General features: G+C 45.5%; 1 protein-coding gene across 1 annotated transcript in view; it reads left to right on the forward strand.

The window, feature by feature from the left end:
- Positions 1 to 5,689: 5,689 nt before the first annotated feature.
- The window catches only part of LOC136652235 (prostatic acid phosphatase-like), a 31,084-nt gene continuing 17,929 nt past the window's right edge, over positions 5,690 to 18,844 (forward strand). Inside the window, exons 1-6 of the mRNA XM_066629162.1 lie at positions 5,690 to 5,880; positions 6,075 to 6,129; positions 10,145 to 10,229; positions 10,831 to 11,039; positions 11,372 to 11,391; positions 15,292 to 15,400. Coding sequence (XP_066485259.1) covers positions 5,690 to 5,880; positions 6,075 to 6,129; positions 10,145 to 10,229; positions 10,831 to 11,039; positions 11,372 to 11,391; positions 15,292 to 15,400 — 669 coding nt within the window. The remainder of the gene's footprint in view (positions 5,881 to 6,074; positions 6,130 to 10,144; positions 10,230 to 10,830; positions 11,040 to 11,371; positions 11,392 to 15,291; positions 15,401 to 18,844) is intronic.

Genomic DNA, 18,844 nt, shown 5'->3' on the forward strand with positions numbered 1-18,844 from the left:
CAAACCTAAGTGTTTAATGTGGAGCCAGAACTGCACACAATTTGATCCAAGAGTAAGGCTTGACTGCTGTTTGGAAACAAATGAACCCAATGTTCACCTGTTGTACAACATTATGTTGAAGGAGTGTGTGTTTGATTCGGAAAGGTGGTTTCCAAGCCATTGTGGAGGAAGGAGAGAGCAGACAAGGAACAGTGCAGTTGATAGCTCTGAGCTGTCAGTAAGGCACAGCCTAGCAGACACTGCTAGTTGGAGCTTCCTCTCCTTCTCCAATCAATGAGATTGCTCAGGTATTCCACCCTCCCCCATGACACAACAGTTTGGAAGAAATTAAGGGCCATGCTTATGGAATGATTGTTTGGCAGCAATCGGTAAATGCAGGGGGTCCTACCTACTCAATGACCACCCTCAAATGTGGGTCCCTAATTTGCAGGACACAGTTGTACACTGCCTGAGCCCTCCTTTCAGTGTAGCAGCCCTGGCTCCAAACCCAGGATCACCCTATAGCTCACACAGCTTCCTCACAGCCAACCACTGTGAAAGGGGATCAAGGAGGCTGAACTGGTTTGCATACCCTGAACCGGGGGGGGGGGGGGCTCTAAAACTAGCATTACAGGTGAAGTTTGAGGGCTAACCAGTTTTCATCCCCATGCCAGAAAGCCTTTGGAGACTGATTCTGATTGTTCACTAAACAATTCTTGGTTGCCTAAAGGCAAACAACATTTCCCTGGTTCTTGTCCCCAGGTAACACTGACCTGCCAAGCATGTCCTCCCTAGCACTACCCGATCCTATTCTTCAGTCTGGGGTAGTGAAGAAAATCCACCCCATATGCCAATCAGGAGTAAAGTAAAAAATCCCAACCCCCCTAAGCAGGGGACCAAGATTTCAGACTGCACAGAATGGGTGGGTTGGTTGGGTCTCCAAAACTCAGTACGGAATGGCTCTGAGGGGTCGCAGAGCCTTGCAAGGCTCCTCTCCCCCCCTCCCTCTCCACCACTTGCTGCTTTACATTCCACCCATGAATGGGGGAGGTGGAACCACCACCCCCATGTGCATGGAGGAGGGGCTACATTCTTAGAAGGGAACTAGAAATGTTGGGAAGCATCTGGAATATGGGACAGCATATACATCTCAAGCTAAATGTTTTCTTTGCACAATGTGAGTCTTCTCTTGGAAGAAAAGCTTATTTCAGGAGTTTTGGCATGTTCTTTAAAACAATAAATTCTTTCCTTTTCCATTGTTTCTAAATTATCCATTTCTCTCCATCAAAATTGCCTTGCTTCTTGTGGGTGTGATTCTTTTCTATTTTCCTCTGAGACCCATTTTCCCAACAGATGCTTTAGCCCAATCATCCCAGGCCATTCCCCATCTCTGTGCATGCAGGGCAACCTGGTCCAACATCCCCTTGCCAATGCAGCCATGCCAATGAGACACAGCGCTAATCTTGCAGGGGAATTTCAAACCATGAAGGCCTCCTCAAGGTAAGAGAACATTTGTTCCTTGCCCCAGGATAAGCCTTCACTGCCTGTTGGGTCTACTTGGACCTGCACCAGCTACTTTGTGGTGCACATCTGAGCGGACCCAGGATAGCAGATCATGGCCAGGAAGGGGGATAGGTTAATTGCGATGCTGATACTGCCCCCTTTCTGACCTCAATCGGCCCTCCACACCCTGTCCCATTTCTCCCCCTCCCCACCCTGGGCCCTTTCTCCCTTTCTCCTCACTATTCCTCCTGACCCCTGCCCACCAACTATCCCCACGCACCAGGTCTCCTGCTGTGGCCACAATTACATGGCACAGCTGTGCACCTCTTGTGGTAGTCAGGCTGTGCACTATGGCGCATCACCATTTGTGACGGCAGTACAGTGTGCTGTGTTGCTAGAATGCATGTTCCGGCAGTACAGAGGCCCAGTAGGATTGGGCCAATACTCTGAGATGAAAAGAATTAAAGAGAAATGGTATCCAAAAGAGCAAAAGAAATAAACTATTTTGCAATATAACGCAATGAAGGAATTCCCCAGGTGGTAAGTGCAGGCTTTGAGATAAGAATCAAAGGCACTGATCCCAATCCAGCCTCCATATATTCTGAGTCAGTGCCTTGTGGAAGGAAGGGCTTTCCTTTATGTTCCTAGAAGGATAATATGGTGATACTTGACTGCAGAAATTCCTTCTTGTTAAAATAACCATGGTTCGTGCCAAGCTAGAAAAATATTTATTTGTTTATTTATACAGGTATTTATATACCACCTTTCTTGGTTGTCAGATTTCTCCTCAGACCTTAATCCAAGGCGGTTTACATAGTAAGGCTGTTCTAAACCCCCATAGGGAGTTTTATGATTGACTAGTTCTACTCTTTCATAGAACTCCTCGTTCCAGCTGGATTCCTTCCAGGTCTGGCCTCTCTCTGGTCCTTCACCTCCCACGCTCCACTTGATGTCAACTCCTCTCTGCCACTGAGGGTCAGCTCATCAGTATATCAGCATGTCATCAGTTCACGGGTACTTCCGGTTGTTTCGAACTGGCAGCCTCAGATCTTCAGGCATACAAGGCGGCAGCTCTACCAACTCAGCCAGAGGCTCCATGAATAGCCCAAGAAGAACAATGGTTGAATTTGGGTATCATCATGTTTATTGAAGAAATGTCATCATGGGACATGATGCAGATATACAATATTATTTAAATTGGTTACAGGAACAGATATTTCAGAAAATCCAAAGAGGAAAGACAAAAGAGTTCTTTCTAAGTAGAATGAAGATTTGGCAAATGATTTATTATTATTATTATTATTATTATTATTATTATTATTATTATTATTATTATTATTATTATTATTATTATTATTATTATAACAAATGTTATGAAGGTTTAAATCCAGAAAGCAAACCATAAGTACAGACTCTGCCAAGAAAAAGACGAGACTGTGTCTCATTTGATATGTGAATGTAGTAAGATCACATAGACAGATTACAAAGTCGGACACAATAGAGTTGCAAAACTGCATTAGAGTTGCACTGGTCATTATGTAAAAAGTACCAGCATCAAAGAATGTTTGGGAACATCGAGAAGGTGTTGGAGAACAAACAAGTCAAGATCCTGTGGGACTTTAAAATTCATACGGACCAACACCTTCAACATAATACACTGGATATAACAATAAAATAGAAAATCAGAATGTCTGGCTAATTTGCAATTCCTGGAGATGCCAGAGTTGATGGAAAAGAACTAGAAAAAATGACAAAATACCAGGACTTGGCCATTGAAATCACACGACTATGGAGAAAACATACCAAAGTGGTCCCCATTGCCATCGGGGGACTTGGACCAACCCTGAAAAGTTTTGCAAATTACGTACTTTAAAGAACTGCAGCTTACTGAAATAACACCATCAAATCTGCAAAAAAACAGTGCTTTTAGGAACATCATACATTCTGGACTGATACCTTGCTGATATTTACGTCTCAGGCTGAGATTTGTATCAGTTTCTCAACACTACTTTACAGCTGTGTTTCATGTGATTTGGATAATAATAATAATAATAATAATAATAATAATAATAATAATAATAATAATAATAATAATAATAATAATAATAATAATACAGTAGAACCTCTTTAAGTTGACCACCCAAGGGACTGGAGGAGATTGGTCAACATAGGGAGGTGGTCAACATATGGGAAAAAAGGGCATTTAAATATTATCATGTTTAGATCCCATTACAACAAATGCAAGTCCAAGTTATTATTTAGATTGGATTTTTTAAGTTTTATTGCAAATATCAATGAGGATTGATCCTCTTGTGATGCTTACTATTTATATCATCTATATCTATATCAAGAGGCAGAGAATAAACAGCCCACAATCAGTGTTTAAAAAAAAAACTCTGAAAATTCATAAGCTTAAAAAAAATTGTAAGTTAAAAAAAAATACTTGATTTCATAGCAAACAGGCAGACCAATGCTATCCCTTGCCAGCCCATAGCATGTAGCATGTTACATAGCCCCAACAGCAAAAAAAAAAAAAAAAAAAAAAAAGACACTTTTTTACTTCGGCTCCCTGGCCTCCACTGGGTCTCCTCAGATTCACTGAATGCCAAAAGGTGTTTGAATGCCAAAAGGTGTATGGTCCTTCACTAAAAGCTGTTGAGAAAACTCCACAGTCAGGGAATAAGAGGACAAGTTCTCTCATAGTTTGGGTACTGGTTGAGGACCAGGAAACAGAGAGTGGGTGTCAATGGGCAATTGACAAAAAACGTGGAGAGAGGTGGAAAGTGGAGTGCCTCAAGGATCTCTCCTGGTACTAGTGCTTTTCAACATCTTCATAAATGACCTGGAAACAGGGATAAGCAGGGAGGTGGACAAGTTTGTGGATGACACTAAACTTTTCTGAGTGGTGAAGACCAGAAGGGATTGTGAAGTGCTCCAGAAGGATCTCTCCAAACCAGGAGAATAGGCAGCAAAATAGTAGCTGTGTTTCAATATAAGTGTAAAGTAATGCACTGGTGATGGGAACCAAAGTGAAAGGACAGTGGCTTCACTATGCACAAGCAACCCTATGTCCCTCACAACTTAGTACAAGTCCAGGTACAATCGGCAGCCAGCACAGGTCTATCGGCTATGTACAGTGTGCCCACCTATAAAAACCCTTTGCTAGCAGGTGTAGGGGAGGGATTGTCGCGTGGCTTCTTGCTTTTCCAAGTTGGGACAAACCAGACAAAACATAGGCCCACAGTATCGCGTTCAGTGGGTAACTTATGGAGGGTAAATTAATACTCTGTGCAATGGTCAAAGTGGTCAAGATATAACTTACAGAGGTGGTCAATATAGAGAGGTTGGTCTCCCATAGTGTATATGCAGTGTCTGTCCATACTGTGAAAATTAGGTCAACCTAAGGGGGTAGTCATTATAGAGAGGTGGTCTACTTTGGAAGTTCTGCTGTAATAATAATAATAATAATAATAATAATAATAATAATAATAATAATAATATGTATCTGCATTCTGTAAAAGGTAAAATGACACGTAATTTTTTCACGGTAAAAGTGAAAGCGTCAGATTTCAAACGAATGCAGCTGGGAATGATGAGGAAAAATACAAGGATAAGGAAAACTGCAAAGTCTCTGTGCGGAATGAAATGTCAAGCCAAAGCCTCTTCAAGAGGACGGGATTGAATATCAAGCAACACAAATGAGTTCTCTGCATGTTTTCTCAGAAGTAAATCTTACTTTCTTCAATGGGAGTATAATTACCTTATACTCCCAGACAAGCGTGCATAGCATTCCAACCCTAATTACAGTCAATTTTCATTGTCTGCTGCGGTTAGTTTCCTGGAAAACCCAGGGGATATGGAAACTGTGGTTACCGACTGCCCAATCCTAAGGGGCAGCCCAATCCTGAGCTGTCCGGGGAGCTCCCGCTCGGCGGCACCACGAGGGCTGCCGCCGAATCCAGCGCCTCCCGCACTACTGCGGGAGGCACCTCGGGAGTAGGGGACGTTCATTCCCTTCCCCCAGGTAAGGGAGGCAGCCCCGCAATGGGGCTACTCTCTTTAGTGGCACCCAAAAGGTGCCGCTAAAGTAAAGGCACTTGTGTAAGGCACGCAGCCTTCACAACCACCTAGGATCCTGCGGAGCTGCACGGATCCTCCTCCTGCCCACCCCTGGGCACGCCTCTGGCACGCCTCCCCTCCCCACATCATGCCGGCCTCCCCGCCCCCTCCCCGCATCATGCTGGACTTCCCGTCCCCTGGAACGCCCCCATCCCCACCCCATTCCCCATTCCGCAGCCTGGTGGTTGTAGGCACCACCGAGCTGCAGAACATGGGCACCCGCCGGGCAGTGGCTCAGTGCTGGCCGGAGCTGAACCACCTCCGGCAGGAGCCCTTACGGCACGTTTGCGACTGTGGTCCGCACCATAGAGGTGCAGTGCCACTGGACCACAGAATTGGGCTCCAACTCATTAATCCTATGGGGACAATGTGATTAGGTTCCCGTGGACCCTGTATGCTACCGGATGCAGCCTACGGAAGCTCTTTATCTGGCCCATGTGATAATTGGGCTCTCCCAGCACTGCCCTTTTCAGCAACACAGCTTTTGCCAAACCTCTGGGAGGAAGAGATGGAAAGAGGCCTCAGAAGGTAAGGAATGCTACAGAAGAAGAGGCAGACCAAAAGGGGTAGAGAAAGAATTGCTGGGAGAGTCCAAATATCATGTGGGCTGCCCTTTCAGCAGTGCCGCTTATGCTGAGGCATCACTTCACAGACCACCTCTCGTCTTCTGAGCTGCAAAATGATGCCGTGGCAGAAGTGGCTCTGCTCATGACCACTGGGCTCTCCCAGCATGATAAATGGGCTCTCCCATATCTTGAAAATATGGTCAAGATTATGGTCAAGAAATCTATGTGATAACCAAGTGCTTATTTCGGGTCATCATCTGCTTAATCTCACCACTTCCTTTTTAATGATGTCACTTCCAGTCCTCAGCATGCCATGAATGCCATTCAGCCCGCTATATGAAATGAGTTTGACATCCCTGTTCTATGCTATAGACAGTAAAATGAAGTTTTATTTATTTATTTTTCACATTTTTATACTGCCCTTCCTCCAAAGAGCTCAGGGCAGTGTACACAGCTGCTCCCCTCCTTTTGTCCTCACAACAACCCAGGTGTTGGGTGAGGCTGGTGAGGCTTTTGTCCTCACAACAACCCAGGGAGGTAGGTGAGGCTGAGAGAAAGTGTCTGGCCCAAGGTCACCCAGGAAGCTTCACGGCTGAGGGGGAATCTGAACCTGGATCTTCCTGGTCTAAGTCCACCTCCCAAACCACTACACCACACCAGTTCTCTTAAGTTTTCCCTCCCAGGGATTATTTTTAGTTTTTGATAGAGAAGTGCTTCAAGTGAAAGAGAAAGATGACAACCTCTGAGAACAATGTGGAGAACACCTTTGACATTTACATGAAGCTGTGGAAGTTCCAGCAGTGGCACCAGCAAATCTTGGACAACAGATGCAGCCTGAATCACTGTTTCAGGCATAGGAATGTATGGAAGAAGACCTGAACTAAGGAAGATGACAGCTTTACTACTATTATATGGACCTCTTGTCATTTTTGTCCTGAAGAGATTGCCAGTATATTGCTGCTGCTTTCTGAAGACCAGGGTCCACCATGCTAATTAGCAAAACGAAAAGAAGAGACCTAATGGCACTTTTCCAACACCATGTTTGGTTTGGCCCTCAGCAGGAGAACATATGCTCTAGCTCTCCAAGATACTTGACTGGAGAGCAGGTTGCCTCTGTGAAGAAGCCTGCCTTGAAAACAGCCACAGCTGTTTGTTCCTCTAGCCCTGCCTGGTGGTTGCAATGGAGCCCCTCTGGCTGCCAATTTCCCACCCAGCATCTTTGACATCCTTCTTTGAATGTATGAAACTGAGTTGCTTCCTTTAGGGGAGGGAGAAGGACACTCTTTCCGTATGATTACAGGTGGGCATCACTTAATGATGGGGATAAGGTCTCCAATTCCCGTTGTTATGCGATTAGGTCATTAAGCAAATATTCAGCCCAATCTAATGTCTTTGTCATGTAATCAGACACTCCCTGCCAGACACTAGCTGGCTGCACAGGCTACTGGAGATAGACTGCCTCTTCAATGCATTAAGAGCCTTTTTGTTGTATAAAGAGACATTCTGCTGCAGGCTATGGGAGACCTGTCACCTGACTGCCTCATTAATAGCCTCTTTGTTGTGCTTTGACCACCATCCTATATGCAGTCCAGTGGAAGGTTGCTAAGCAGTGCATGCCTGTATTAGAGATCTCAGCAGGTGTTCTACATTGTGGGCAATGAAATGGTAGAAATGAGGCCGTATAAAAATGCAGGCAGTTCCTTCACTATGGCCATGATGAGACTATAAATGCCCCAGGGCTGTAGCTAGGGGGGGCCAGGGGGTTTGCCCCCCCTGAGCCAGCAGTTTGCCCCCCAACATTTTTTCCACACTGTCATGTAAATGTGGTTGAATGTCCTCCAATTTAGCTCCTGTTCCTTCTGCTAGCACCAGTAAGGCAATTAATGAGGCAACCAGGAATTAAGAAAATTAATTAAGGCAATTAATTAAGGCAACCAGGAATTAAGGCTAAATTCCTGATGATTTAGCATGAGTAGGAGAGCCTATCAAACAAATTAAACTTGGTAAATATCCAAAGAACAAAGATGGCAGATCATTCAGATCAGAGTGGTTTCAACATTTTAAGTGGTTGGAATATTCTTCAAAACTAGATGCTGCATTTTGCTATCTGTGTCACCAATTTGTTCCATTTACTAAAGAACAAGCTTACATAAAAAAGGGATTTAGCAATTGGAAGGCTGCACTGGATAAAACTAAATCAGGATTTTTCAGGCATGCTTCATCTGAGACCCATGTGCAGACTATGTTAATGTGGTCTGAAAGAAACCAAAGAACTGATTCAAACACATCTATTTCAACTCTAATTAATGACAATGTGCTTGAAAAACATAGGTATTACATTTCAAGCATTGTTGAAATCATTCAGTTTCTTGTAGCTAATGAGCTTCCAATGAGGGGAATATACAACATTGAAGAATATGTGGAGAAAAGTTAATTTAAAAACCTTTTCAAATATACCCTCAAAAAGGACCCAAACTAGCTGAATCTTATAAAATTATTCCAAAGAATGCCACTTACCAATCCCCACTTACCAATCCTTGAAGAAATTCAAAATGAAATAGTTAAAGTAATGACTGATCTCATTCAAGAGGAAGTTTCCAATGACATAAAGAATGCAGATGTCCCATTTTTTTCTGTTTTGGAGGATGGAACAAAAGACAAAAATCGAAGAGAAAATATAGCAATTGCTACTAGATATGTTAAAGATGGTGAAATTTACAAATCCATGCTATCCATAGAGACAACAACTGCTTTGGATGCTGAGACTTTTACAGACACAACTTTAGATAAGTTCCGAAGGTATGGTTTAAATCCTAACAATTTGTTGAGCCAATGTTATGATGGAGCATCAGTTATGAGTGGCAAGAAAGGTGGTGTCCAGGCATTAATAAAAAAAAACAACCTGAAGAAATAAATTCCATACGTCCATTGTTTTAACTACAGGCTGCATTTAGTTGTAGTTAAAGCAGTTGAAGTTGTGCCTATGGTGAGGGAATTTTTTGGATAATGTGTGGAATTATACAACTTTTTGTCCCGTGGGGTAGTAGCTGCTGAGTATGAAAACAAAGCTCTTTCTTGTCTGCTGGAACAGAGATGGTCAGGACATCTTCAGGTGTGTAGGACAATTTTTGAAGAATACAAACATATATCAGAAACTCTTGAACTAATATCAATAAATAATGGAAAAAGATTTGCTGGGGAAGATGTGGTTCTTAGCACTGGTCTCCATCTTCTAATGCGGAAGCAAGAGTTTAGATTTTGTCTAGTGGTAATGAAAAATATTTTGGAAATTCTTTCTCCAGTAGATAAGGGATTCCAAAGTCATGACATTTCCTTGGAGCTGGCCTATAACTTAATTCAAGCTACAGAAAGTTCACTAGAAGACTTAAGAAATAGTGAGACTTTGAAATCAATTCTGCAGGAAACATCAAAACTGGCTAAAGAGGAAGAAGTAAAAATGCCAAGGAAAAGGAAATTTAATTCCTTACTTGATGATTATGTGGTGTATGAAACAACAGGTCACAGAGCATCATGTAGTGACACCCACAGTAAGCATACTTCTGACTTTTTTGAAATTCTGGATGTACTGCTAGCCGAAATAAAAAGAAGATTCCACGACAATGAAGAGATTCTTCAGGCAATAACTGCAGCAGAAAATTTAGATGATGAAAATGGTAGGCTAAATTATCTAAAAAATTTCAATATTACCATTCCAAGTAAAGAAGAAATGAAAGTAGTAAAACATTTCCTTGAGAAGAACAAAATTGAAAAGCGAAATTTCTTCAATGAAATATACAAACATCGAAGTGAGTTTAGGTTAATTCCCATCTGTCCCTCCCAGAGGGTAGTTCTTGAACACAGGTATCTCTAGGGTCCCGCCCCTTGTCTTGCATACCTGGCATTGGGCAGGGCTTGTTACTTGATGTGGTAGACTCCCGGAGCCTGAGTTATACAGGCTGTCTGGTCTGCTTCTGCAGGCCCTGGGAGCCAGGATACAGACCCTGAAGTACCCACTGGTGCCAGTTGGGCTTCACGACTTCGCCTGTGGGGTCGTGGCGCCAGGTAGGCCCCCCCTTTTGAGGCACATGTGCGAAGCAATGGTGGAGCTGGCAGGCCTTCCCACACAGATGGGCACGTCAGCCATTAGAGAAGACAGGGCTGTGTGGCTCCGGTCTTCTCCACCAGTTACTGGTGTTTTAGTTCGAAACTGGGAGGTTAGTGGAAGCTGGGTTTCGGGTACAATCAGAGGTGCTGGGGGGCTATGGTTCCGAATTCATTTTAGAAGCAGCTGGGGTATTGCTCGTTGGCCTAGCGGATGGGCGCAGGAAGGCATCACTAGAGCTTTAACATTCCCCGAGTTTTTTCCCCATTTTAGTCAGTTCACGTTCGGGCCCTTGAGTCTGTTAATTCCTCCTTTCGTTTCTGGTGTGCTAACCAGGCGGTGGGTTGGATTATCGGCGGGCGAACCTTGAGTCGCCGGGGCGATGCGCTTGCTGAGAGCATTTCTCCAGTGCTTATCAATTAATGTCCTTTTTTGCAGGGCTCGTGCCCGGAGTTCAAACAGCATTGCCAATGCTCTCTCTCATTTTCAGGAGGAGTGGGTCACGCAGCTGGTTCAGGAGGCTCGTCCATGCCCTGAACCCATGCCCCTGTGGTTGGGGAGCCCTGGCTCCGCACTGCCCAAAGCATGATCTGGGTTTCCCTAGCGGCCACTACCGGGTCAGCTATGGGAAGAAAATTTTGGAGTTGTTGGTCTTCCGTAGGCAGCAGCGTCTCAAGGACGCTTGGCCTTTGCCAGTGCAGCACCGGCTGAAGTTTATAATTGCCCTTCGGAACGTGGATTTGTCAGCACGTTCGATCACGTTCTACCTAGTAACTCTTTCTTTCAGTCCAGGGCACTGAGGCTGGGCTGACAGCACCTCTGAAGTCCGGGTCTGGCAAATGCTGGAGAGGCTTTTGGCGGAGGTGTCTCAGACTTCCGGATGCCCGGGAACCGGTCACTCGAGTTCATTACAGGGCCTACGTGCCGATTTTTACATTGTACATCGCTTTGAGGCAATGCTGTTCAAGGCTTGTTGCCTGGCGTTATTTTTAGGGCTGTTGCCCTAGTTAGGTTATCTGTTTCCAAGTTCGCCCCCGGAGGGCAGTGCCTTGTGGCGGTGTAATTGTCAGTTGGGTGTTAACCTATGTTTCTTATCTTTAAGGTTCAAGACTCCCCAGCGAGGTAAGGGGTAGTGGGCCCACCTCGAAGGAGCGGTTGACGTGGATCTCTGTCTGGGGCAGGCGGAGGTAGACTGCCGCCACATTGCACCCCCAGGGTGAAGGGCAATTGTGCTGTGTCAGAGCGCCCCCCCCCCCGACTATTAACCAGTTTAGGGCAGTTTTAATGCCGCCTTACAGAGGCTTGGAGTGTCAGCTGGCCAGTTGGCCTGCATTCTACGAGGATTGGTGCCGCAGCTACGGCAGCCAGGCTTGGGTCCATGCAGGAGCTATTTTGGAGGATCAGCCATTGGTGCTGGGGCGCTTGTAAGTATTATGTTCACGGTGGCCCACTGGTCGTGGTGGCCAGTGGTGGTAAGTTATCAGGCTCCCCCAGTGGTTGGGGGGGCGTGTTGACTGGCGTGGCCAGCCTTGGTGTTAAGCGGAGGGATGGTCCGGTGGGAGTCCCTGGTTTGTTGCCTTCGGCATCTGGGTAGTGGGTGCTGGCTCAGTGACTTATTTTACCTTTTGTTACAGGTCCGCGCTGGTCAGTTCCAGTGAGGGTTCTGATCTGCAGACACTCTGTTATCTGTGTGGCTCGAAAAGGAGCATTATCTAGCAGCTTCAGCTCCCAGTGGGGACTGGGTGGCCTGGCTAGTTTCACCTGGCTGCCAGAAGGGGCAATTGCTGGCGTTGGTTCTGCCCAGGCTGCTTAACTATCTTGAATGGCATCCCCTCCCCAGGTAATCGGGGTGCATCTAGGTGAGAATAACCGGAGTCAGAGGACCTTGTTGTCCTTGAGGCTCCAGGCCTGTAGGGAGTTCTCACAGCTTCTTAGTCAGTTCCCAGAGAAGGCCATCCTCTGGCACAGTCTCCTCCCTCGCCGCGTCTGGTGTTTAGTGCAGAGTGCCTGTAGAACAGGCGTCACCAAGAATAAAACTATTACCTGGGGAGGGTAGTGGTTGAGCTGGGCGGAGCAGTATTTCGACACCCTGCCATCAGGTTGTGAAGTTTGCCTTGTTCCACAGTGATGGGGGCATCTGTCACTGATCGGCATGAGTGATTTGTTATCTACCCTGCAGCAGGGCTTGAAGGAATTTTTCCTTGTGGGGAGCGGTGAGGACAAGCGCTAGGCTGTCCTCCCTTGTGGCAGGATACGTGCGGGACTGGGCAGGTAGGTATCTGGCTCGGTGTCCATCCAAGGCAGCAAGGTGAGGGGTGAGCCTGAACCGCTCCCATGATGCCTGACCGGTTCCAGGAAGCAGGCAGGCGAACCCCTTGTCTGGACTGTCAGGCCAGTGAGGCTCTGTCGACTGATCTGAAGTCCGGCTGCTTTGCCCCCTTCGGGGGGCGGCGTTGACAGACCTAGGCTGGCAATTGACAGCTGGGGCCTTGAGCCAGGCGGTACGCCCAATGAGTTTGCAGAGGGAGGCAGACGGCTAGGGCTGTTTCCCCCATATTGCCCCGCACGCTTGAGGTTATAGTTTATCGCCCTGCTGCAGTTTGTGAATCAATAAAGTGGCCCATTTGCATCCAAGCCGAAGTCTGGTCTCTTTATTTGCGGGTGTGGGGGTAATCAATTCTCAGAAAGATAAGAGAATTCAGCTCTACTAGGTAGTTTCAAATTTTCTTTACCTTGCTTTTTAAAAGTAATGAATAATGTAAAAAACTAATGTTCGATGACGTTGCTATATTTTACTTCTATATCTTTCCTCTTGCTTTTAGGTAAAGTAAATTTACTTTTGTCATCAGCATATGAAAGGCTTTCAATACAAGTAAATCTACCTGTATCATAGTGATATGTATTACTTTTGCAATGTTGAAAATCTGTGTATTGCACTGGTGTTCAAAATGAAAGGACAAATTGCATGTTATTTCTATGTAGACAAATAGATTTTACATTGCATACAGAAATGCATTTATTCTATGCAGATCATTGTTAGATTGCTTTACAGATAATGAATGCATCTTTTAATAAAACCAAAATATTTCCTCCTAATGAAATTTGGGTTTGTTATGGGTCTTTGATGTTTCTCCATACTTATCCTTCATTTTGCACACCAGTAAAGATACCTGACATAATTGCCCCCCCCCCTGAAAAATGGTTGCCCCCCCCACCTCTAGAATCCTGGCTACAGGCCTGAAATGGCCATCGTGAGACCACAAATGGGGTTGCACTTTTATCTGGCAGATCTACAGGAGCAGAGTGCACATATCATTAGGACTGACTGTATGCGTAAGAAAGCAATTTTGCTCAAGAATTCTCATACATACATTCCAGGGCCTGGGGATAAAATGCACATTTGCAAGTCATACCCATTAACCCACAATGGGTCTTAGGGCCTTCATTAGAATTTCACTCTTATTTCTAATATAACTCATAGCCCAATCCTACAATGGGCTTATGGTGGTGGAGCTCATGATCGACCATCATAAGACCCAGGCTGATGGTACAAAAGCAACACCACTCTTATGCACACCAGGGCCATCAGCACAAACAGCCAGAGGCCCCATGCGTGCGACAGTGGTTTGCAGAAGCCTTGCCAGAGCAGGTAGGCTGGTGGTAGGACAGCTGCATAGCTGGCCAATGTGCCAACCCAGGGCACATTGGTCTCTCCGCTGCCACCTCCAGCCTGGAAGGTTGCTGAGAGAGATGTCAGCTGGCTTTACTTCCAGTGAGCATGCCGGGAATGTCGCCGTCCCGTGGAGAGACACAGAGTACCGCCGGGTTCCATGTGGTACCATTGAGCCTGCCTCAGCTATGCCACTTTGGCAGGTTCAGAGGAAGATTGTGGACAGTTCAGGATGGGGAGCATGTAAGGCAGGGGTTGGTTTGGGAGAGGAAGGATCTTGGCAACAGCCATTCACACCAAGATCTTATCCCCCTTTCCCCATTCCAAAATGATACTTGGGTCTCCTTGGGCTTACACCAGCTAAATAACTTAAATACGTTCAAGGAGACCCATTGGAAGCAGATGGCCTACAGGAAAGTAAGTAAAAAAGACATTTACTTACCTCTCCTGGGCCATCAGGCTATTCCCCTCCCCCCCCCAATTGGCATGTACAGTATGCTCTGTCAGCAGTGATTTGTGCTGTGGGCTGGCAAGGGACAGGCTCATTCCTTTCAGGAAGGGCCAGTTCCCTGCTGTACAGTGTAGAGGAGGTATAAAACAACAGCACAGGTCCTCTGAGAGATGGGTGCAGAGGGGACATTGCACCTGAGCCCAGGGTCAAAAAGAGGGCCTGGGAGCTAAAGGGAGCCTAAAAAGGGGAACCCAGGAACCAAAGAGAGCCAAAAAAAAAAAGGACCACAGGAGCCAAATTCACATTTGAAGGGAGAAGGGAAGGGGCCCCAAAGAAAATTTGTACCCTCTAATAAAATTCCTCTCAGTGGCTCTAAAACAGCAACACAATTCCTACTATTTATTTGCATCCAAAGGGGAGGAAAAATTCTGCTCATTCATGGGAAGGCATACAACCACTTACTCCAATTTTGTAAGATGTGATGGACACTAAGCCATTGAAATCTACATTGGGACAGCTGGCTTAATAGTTACCACATTTTGTACTGATAAGCCTGCACAGAGTCAGTGCATTTTCTGCACTGGGCGCAAAGCCACCATCACCCAATCCATTCACAATGATGGGAGAAGGGGGGGGATGGATGTCGGACTACTGATTTTCCAGAACATGCAAAACAATACGCACGGACCAAATTCTTCTACCAAAAACATGTCACCTCACTGATTGGGTATCTTTTTCTTGGCCTGAAACTGCAACTGCTATAAAGGACCTGTTATTAAGAAATAGGTCTGTTGTCACCTAATTGCCACATACTATTGAAATACCCACAGGGATACACCCTTTCAGTTCTTTAAGAGGCACATCCGCAGTGATAGTATTGCTTTTGCCTCTCTGCTGCCAGGATGGGACAAACAGGTCCAGCAAACTCCATGCAGGTCTCCTTGCTTAGCCTAGTGTTTGTTGGCCTTCTCCAGCTTGCCACAGGACGGGAGCTGACATTTGTGCTTTTAGTAAGTAGCTGCTGTTATGACTGCTCATAGCTTTGCTTATTGGGTTCCTCAAAATGCAGTTCTCTTTCTCTAGCTCTCCACAATTTTCATGTACAATCTAATCTTACAACTTGAGTTTCTCTTATATGGCACCTTCTAGCCATGTTTGACTTTAGCTATTTCTAGCTATGCTATAATGTAGATAATATCAAAGTAGATGATATCATTTAGGTATGTTGTGAGGTCTTGAGTTCATCTGAGCATGAATTAGGAATGACTGGGGTACAATTAGGAAATCTCTCTTAAAGGAACACAATTTGCTTACAGCTGTGATTGTTGTACTGAGGTCTCCACCAGCATGACAAAGACAATCGAATGCAGCAGTGAGACAATGAGATACTTCAGGACTTCCATCTGTAGTAAGCTCATATGTAATGAAAGTGGCATGAACAGTTTAAACAACAAGCAGAAGAATAGCAATGGTAATTTCTTGGAGTGGGTTTATAATGGAGTGGTGTAGCAGCTGCTTTGCATCCTGACTACCCAGCTTGTTAGAAGTGAAACTGGAGAAATCGCACTCCACTTCCCGTTTTGTGGAAGTGGCGCGTGATTGCTCCACTTTCACTTCTGCTGACCTGGGGAGCCCTGCAGACACTCGTGCAGGGCTCCCTGCACCCCAGGACGGCTGCTGCAGGGACTGGTGAGTGCATCCCAGTCCCTGCAGCCCTCCTGAACGTTGTGATCCTGGGGATTGCATCGCTGCCTCCTCGCTGCCTCCCCCCTGCCCCTGCCCCTTAAGGGGAAAGAGGCCAGGGCCTTCAGGCTGGGGCATCATGATGTCCTAGTCTGAAAACCACTGCAGAAGATGAACTAGCAGTGGTCAATGAGCACTGCCTTCTGTTGACTGGCTCATGTGCTCTAGCCGTTTTCCTTATCCACCCAAATTTTATAACAAACATCTTCAATTTTGCAGCCTGCCTGTTGGCATTCACCCCGGTTCAGAAATTGCTGGTACGGGACTCACTGGTAGAGTACATGGTTTTTCCTTTCATAAGGTTGCCTAGTAGAGTCTCAGTTTTAAACCAGACGCACCTGTTTCGTAATTCAGGTTACCCAGGAGCCTGCATTAGCAATTATATCCTTTATCCTTTTGACACTGCCCTGTTGTCAGCCTTTCAGGCAAAGCAGGCATTCATCTCACCATTCATAAAGCAAGCATATTACCACATGGTGTGGGAATACAAGACAGTCAGCATTGTAAAATAGGCAGAAAGCATGGTACAATAATTAGAGAACCTTTGGGGAGGACAGCTCAAACCGCAGGATCCTAGATTAGTATATTCGTGCCTGCTCCATGCCTGAGAATTTCCTGGCAATTACAGCCCAACACTATGCAAGCGTACTCAGAAGTAAGTCTCACTGAACTGAAGAAGACCCACTTCCAGGTGTGCTGAAGGAGACCCACTTCAAGGTCTGCAGCCTTACTTTTGCTTTCTACCTGCTGGATCAGGACAAAGGCCCATCAAGTCCAGCATCCTATTTCCCACAGTGACCCACCAGTTGCTTCTGGGTAGTTCACAAGTGTTCCCCTCTTACACAATTGCTTCTCTGCAAATGGTTGGCAACCTTCAGTCTCGAAAGACTATGGTATAAGCCTACAGCACCCAGTATTCCCAGGAGGTCTCCCATCCAAGTACTAACCAGGCCTGACCCTGCTTAGCTTCCAAGATCAGACGAGATTGGGCACGTGCAGGCTGACACTCAAAAGCACACTGCTGCTGAACCTTGGAGGTCCTTTATAGCCATCATGCCTAGTAGCTATTGATACATTTGTCCTCCATGAATCTGTTTTCTTTCCCCTTTAAAGCCCTGTATAGGCACTCCAGGATAGTCTTGCAGCTCTCCCATCTTCCTGACTGCCAACTCCTGCGAAGGAGGAAGGGGGTCAAGGAAGCTGAATTGATCTGCCAGCCTAGAACTGGATAGCCTCTAAGGTTGGCATTCCAGCTGGCGTTACCACATCATGCTTATTAATTATTATGCATTGCACTAAGGAACACATATGTCACAAGCAGGTTATCGCTACAGGCAGTCTAAAACGGTTTTATTTTTTCATGGATGGCGATGTTATCCTAGAAAAACAGGGTTGAAAGTGATGTTATGTGGTTTTATTCCAAATCAATTTTAAAGCATTTTTATAGAGTGTAATTGCTACTCTATAGATGGTATTTATGTTTTTATGCCTGTGGCTGCATGAAATACCTCTCTCTCTCTCTCTCACCACACACACACACACACACACACACACCCCTGAAGAGCACAACTACATCATCAACTACTTGAATTAAACTTACAGGGGCCATTTAAGATTTGCATGCTATTTGAATGAACAACTACAATGAACCTAATGCTGCCAAGCACAAATTAAGACATTGCCAAATTAAAACATTGAGAAGATAGCAACTTGGACGAACAGAATTGAACCTAGCATTGAATTGCTATGGAAACAAATTGGATTTAATATGCGGGGGGAAAAACACATAGCAAGGAACCATTAAACATTTGCTTGATCGAAAGTAAATGTGACTGCATAGCTCATTTTCGCTTTCAATAGGGTTCAATACATTTTCAGCTTGGAAGGGGGAACTTCCTTCTTGAGTGATTTTGGGACTGTGTTCAATTTATTGGGACAATTCTGGTGGTGTTGCATTCCTCTGGGCCTGCCCTTTCCAATGGACCAAGGCATGGTTGCCTACTCACAAGTAAATGCACACTGTGGCTCAGCTTCACCTTCCATAGGGCTCCATGCATTGTCCTTGGTAGCTTCTGAGCATGCTCAGAAGACTCTACAGCCAGTGGAAGCAACAGAACTCCGAGGAAGTTCGGGGCTCAGAAACACAGTCAAAAGCACTCAGGACTCTGCAGCCACTTTAACAGACACATGGCAGTGTTATTTCATTAATTTAGCGGGATATCACATTTCGTTAAGTTAAAAGTCCAATTTCGCGTTATGGTGGTGTTTTTGCAAATACCATTTTAGACTGTTTCTAGTTATCGCTTTTCAAAAAGTGAAGCTTCATCACCACGTGTCCATGCTGAGGAAAGCTCAAAACTGCAAAACCTTTGTAGAAAAGTAACAGGAGATGGATGTTCTACTCACAAGCGAAATTCCTGGATATATGAATTTATAGAGTCTTCTTGTTGTTGGCAACCTTCAGTCTCGAAAGACTATGGTATCGCGCTCTGAATGGTGGTTCTGGGACAGCATCTAGTGTGGCTGAAAAGGCCGATTCGGGAGTGACAATCCCTTCCACACTGGGAGCAAGTGCAGTCTGTCCCTGGTCTGTCTCCCTGGCTATGGGCCTTCCTTCTTTGCCTCTTTGCCTCAGTCTGTTGGCCAAGTGTCTCTTCAAACTGGGCAAGGCCATGCTGCACAGCCTGCCTCCAAGAGGGCTGCTCAGAGGC

Source organism: Tiliqua scincoides, chromosome 5, assembly GCF_035046505.1.
Source record: "Tiliqua scincoides isolate rTilSci1 chromosome 5, rTilSci1.hap2, whole genome shotgun sequence".
Taxonomy (NCBI): Eukaryota; Metazoa; Chordata; class Lepidosauria; order Squamata; family Scincidae; genus Tiliqua; species Tiliqua scincoides.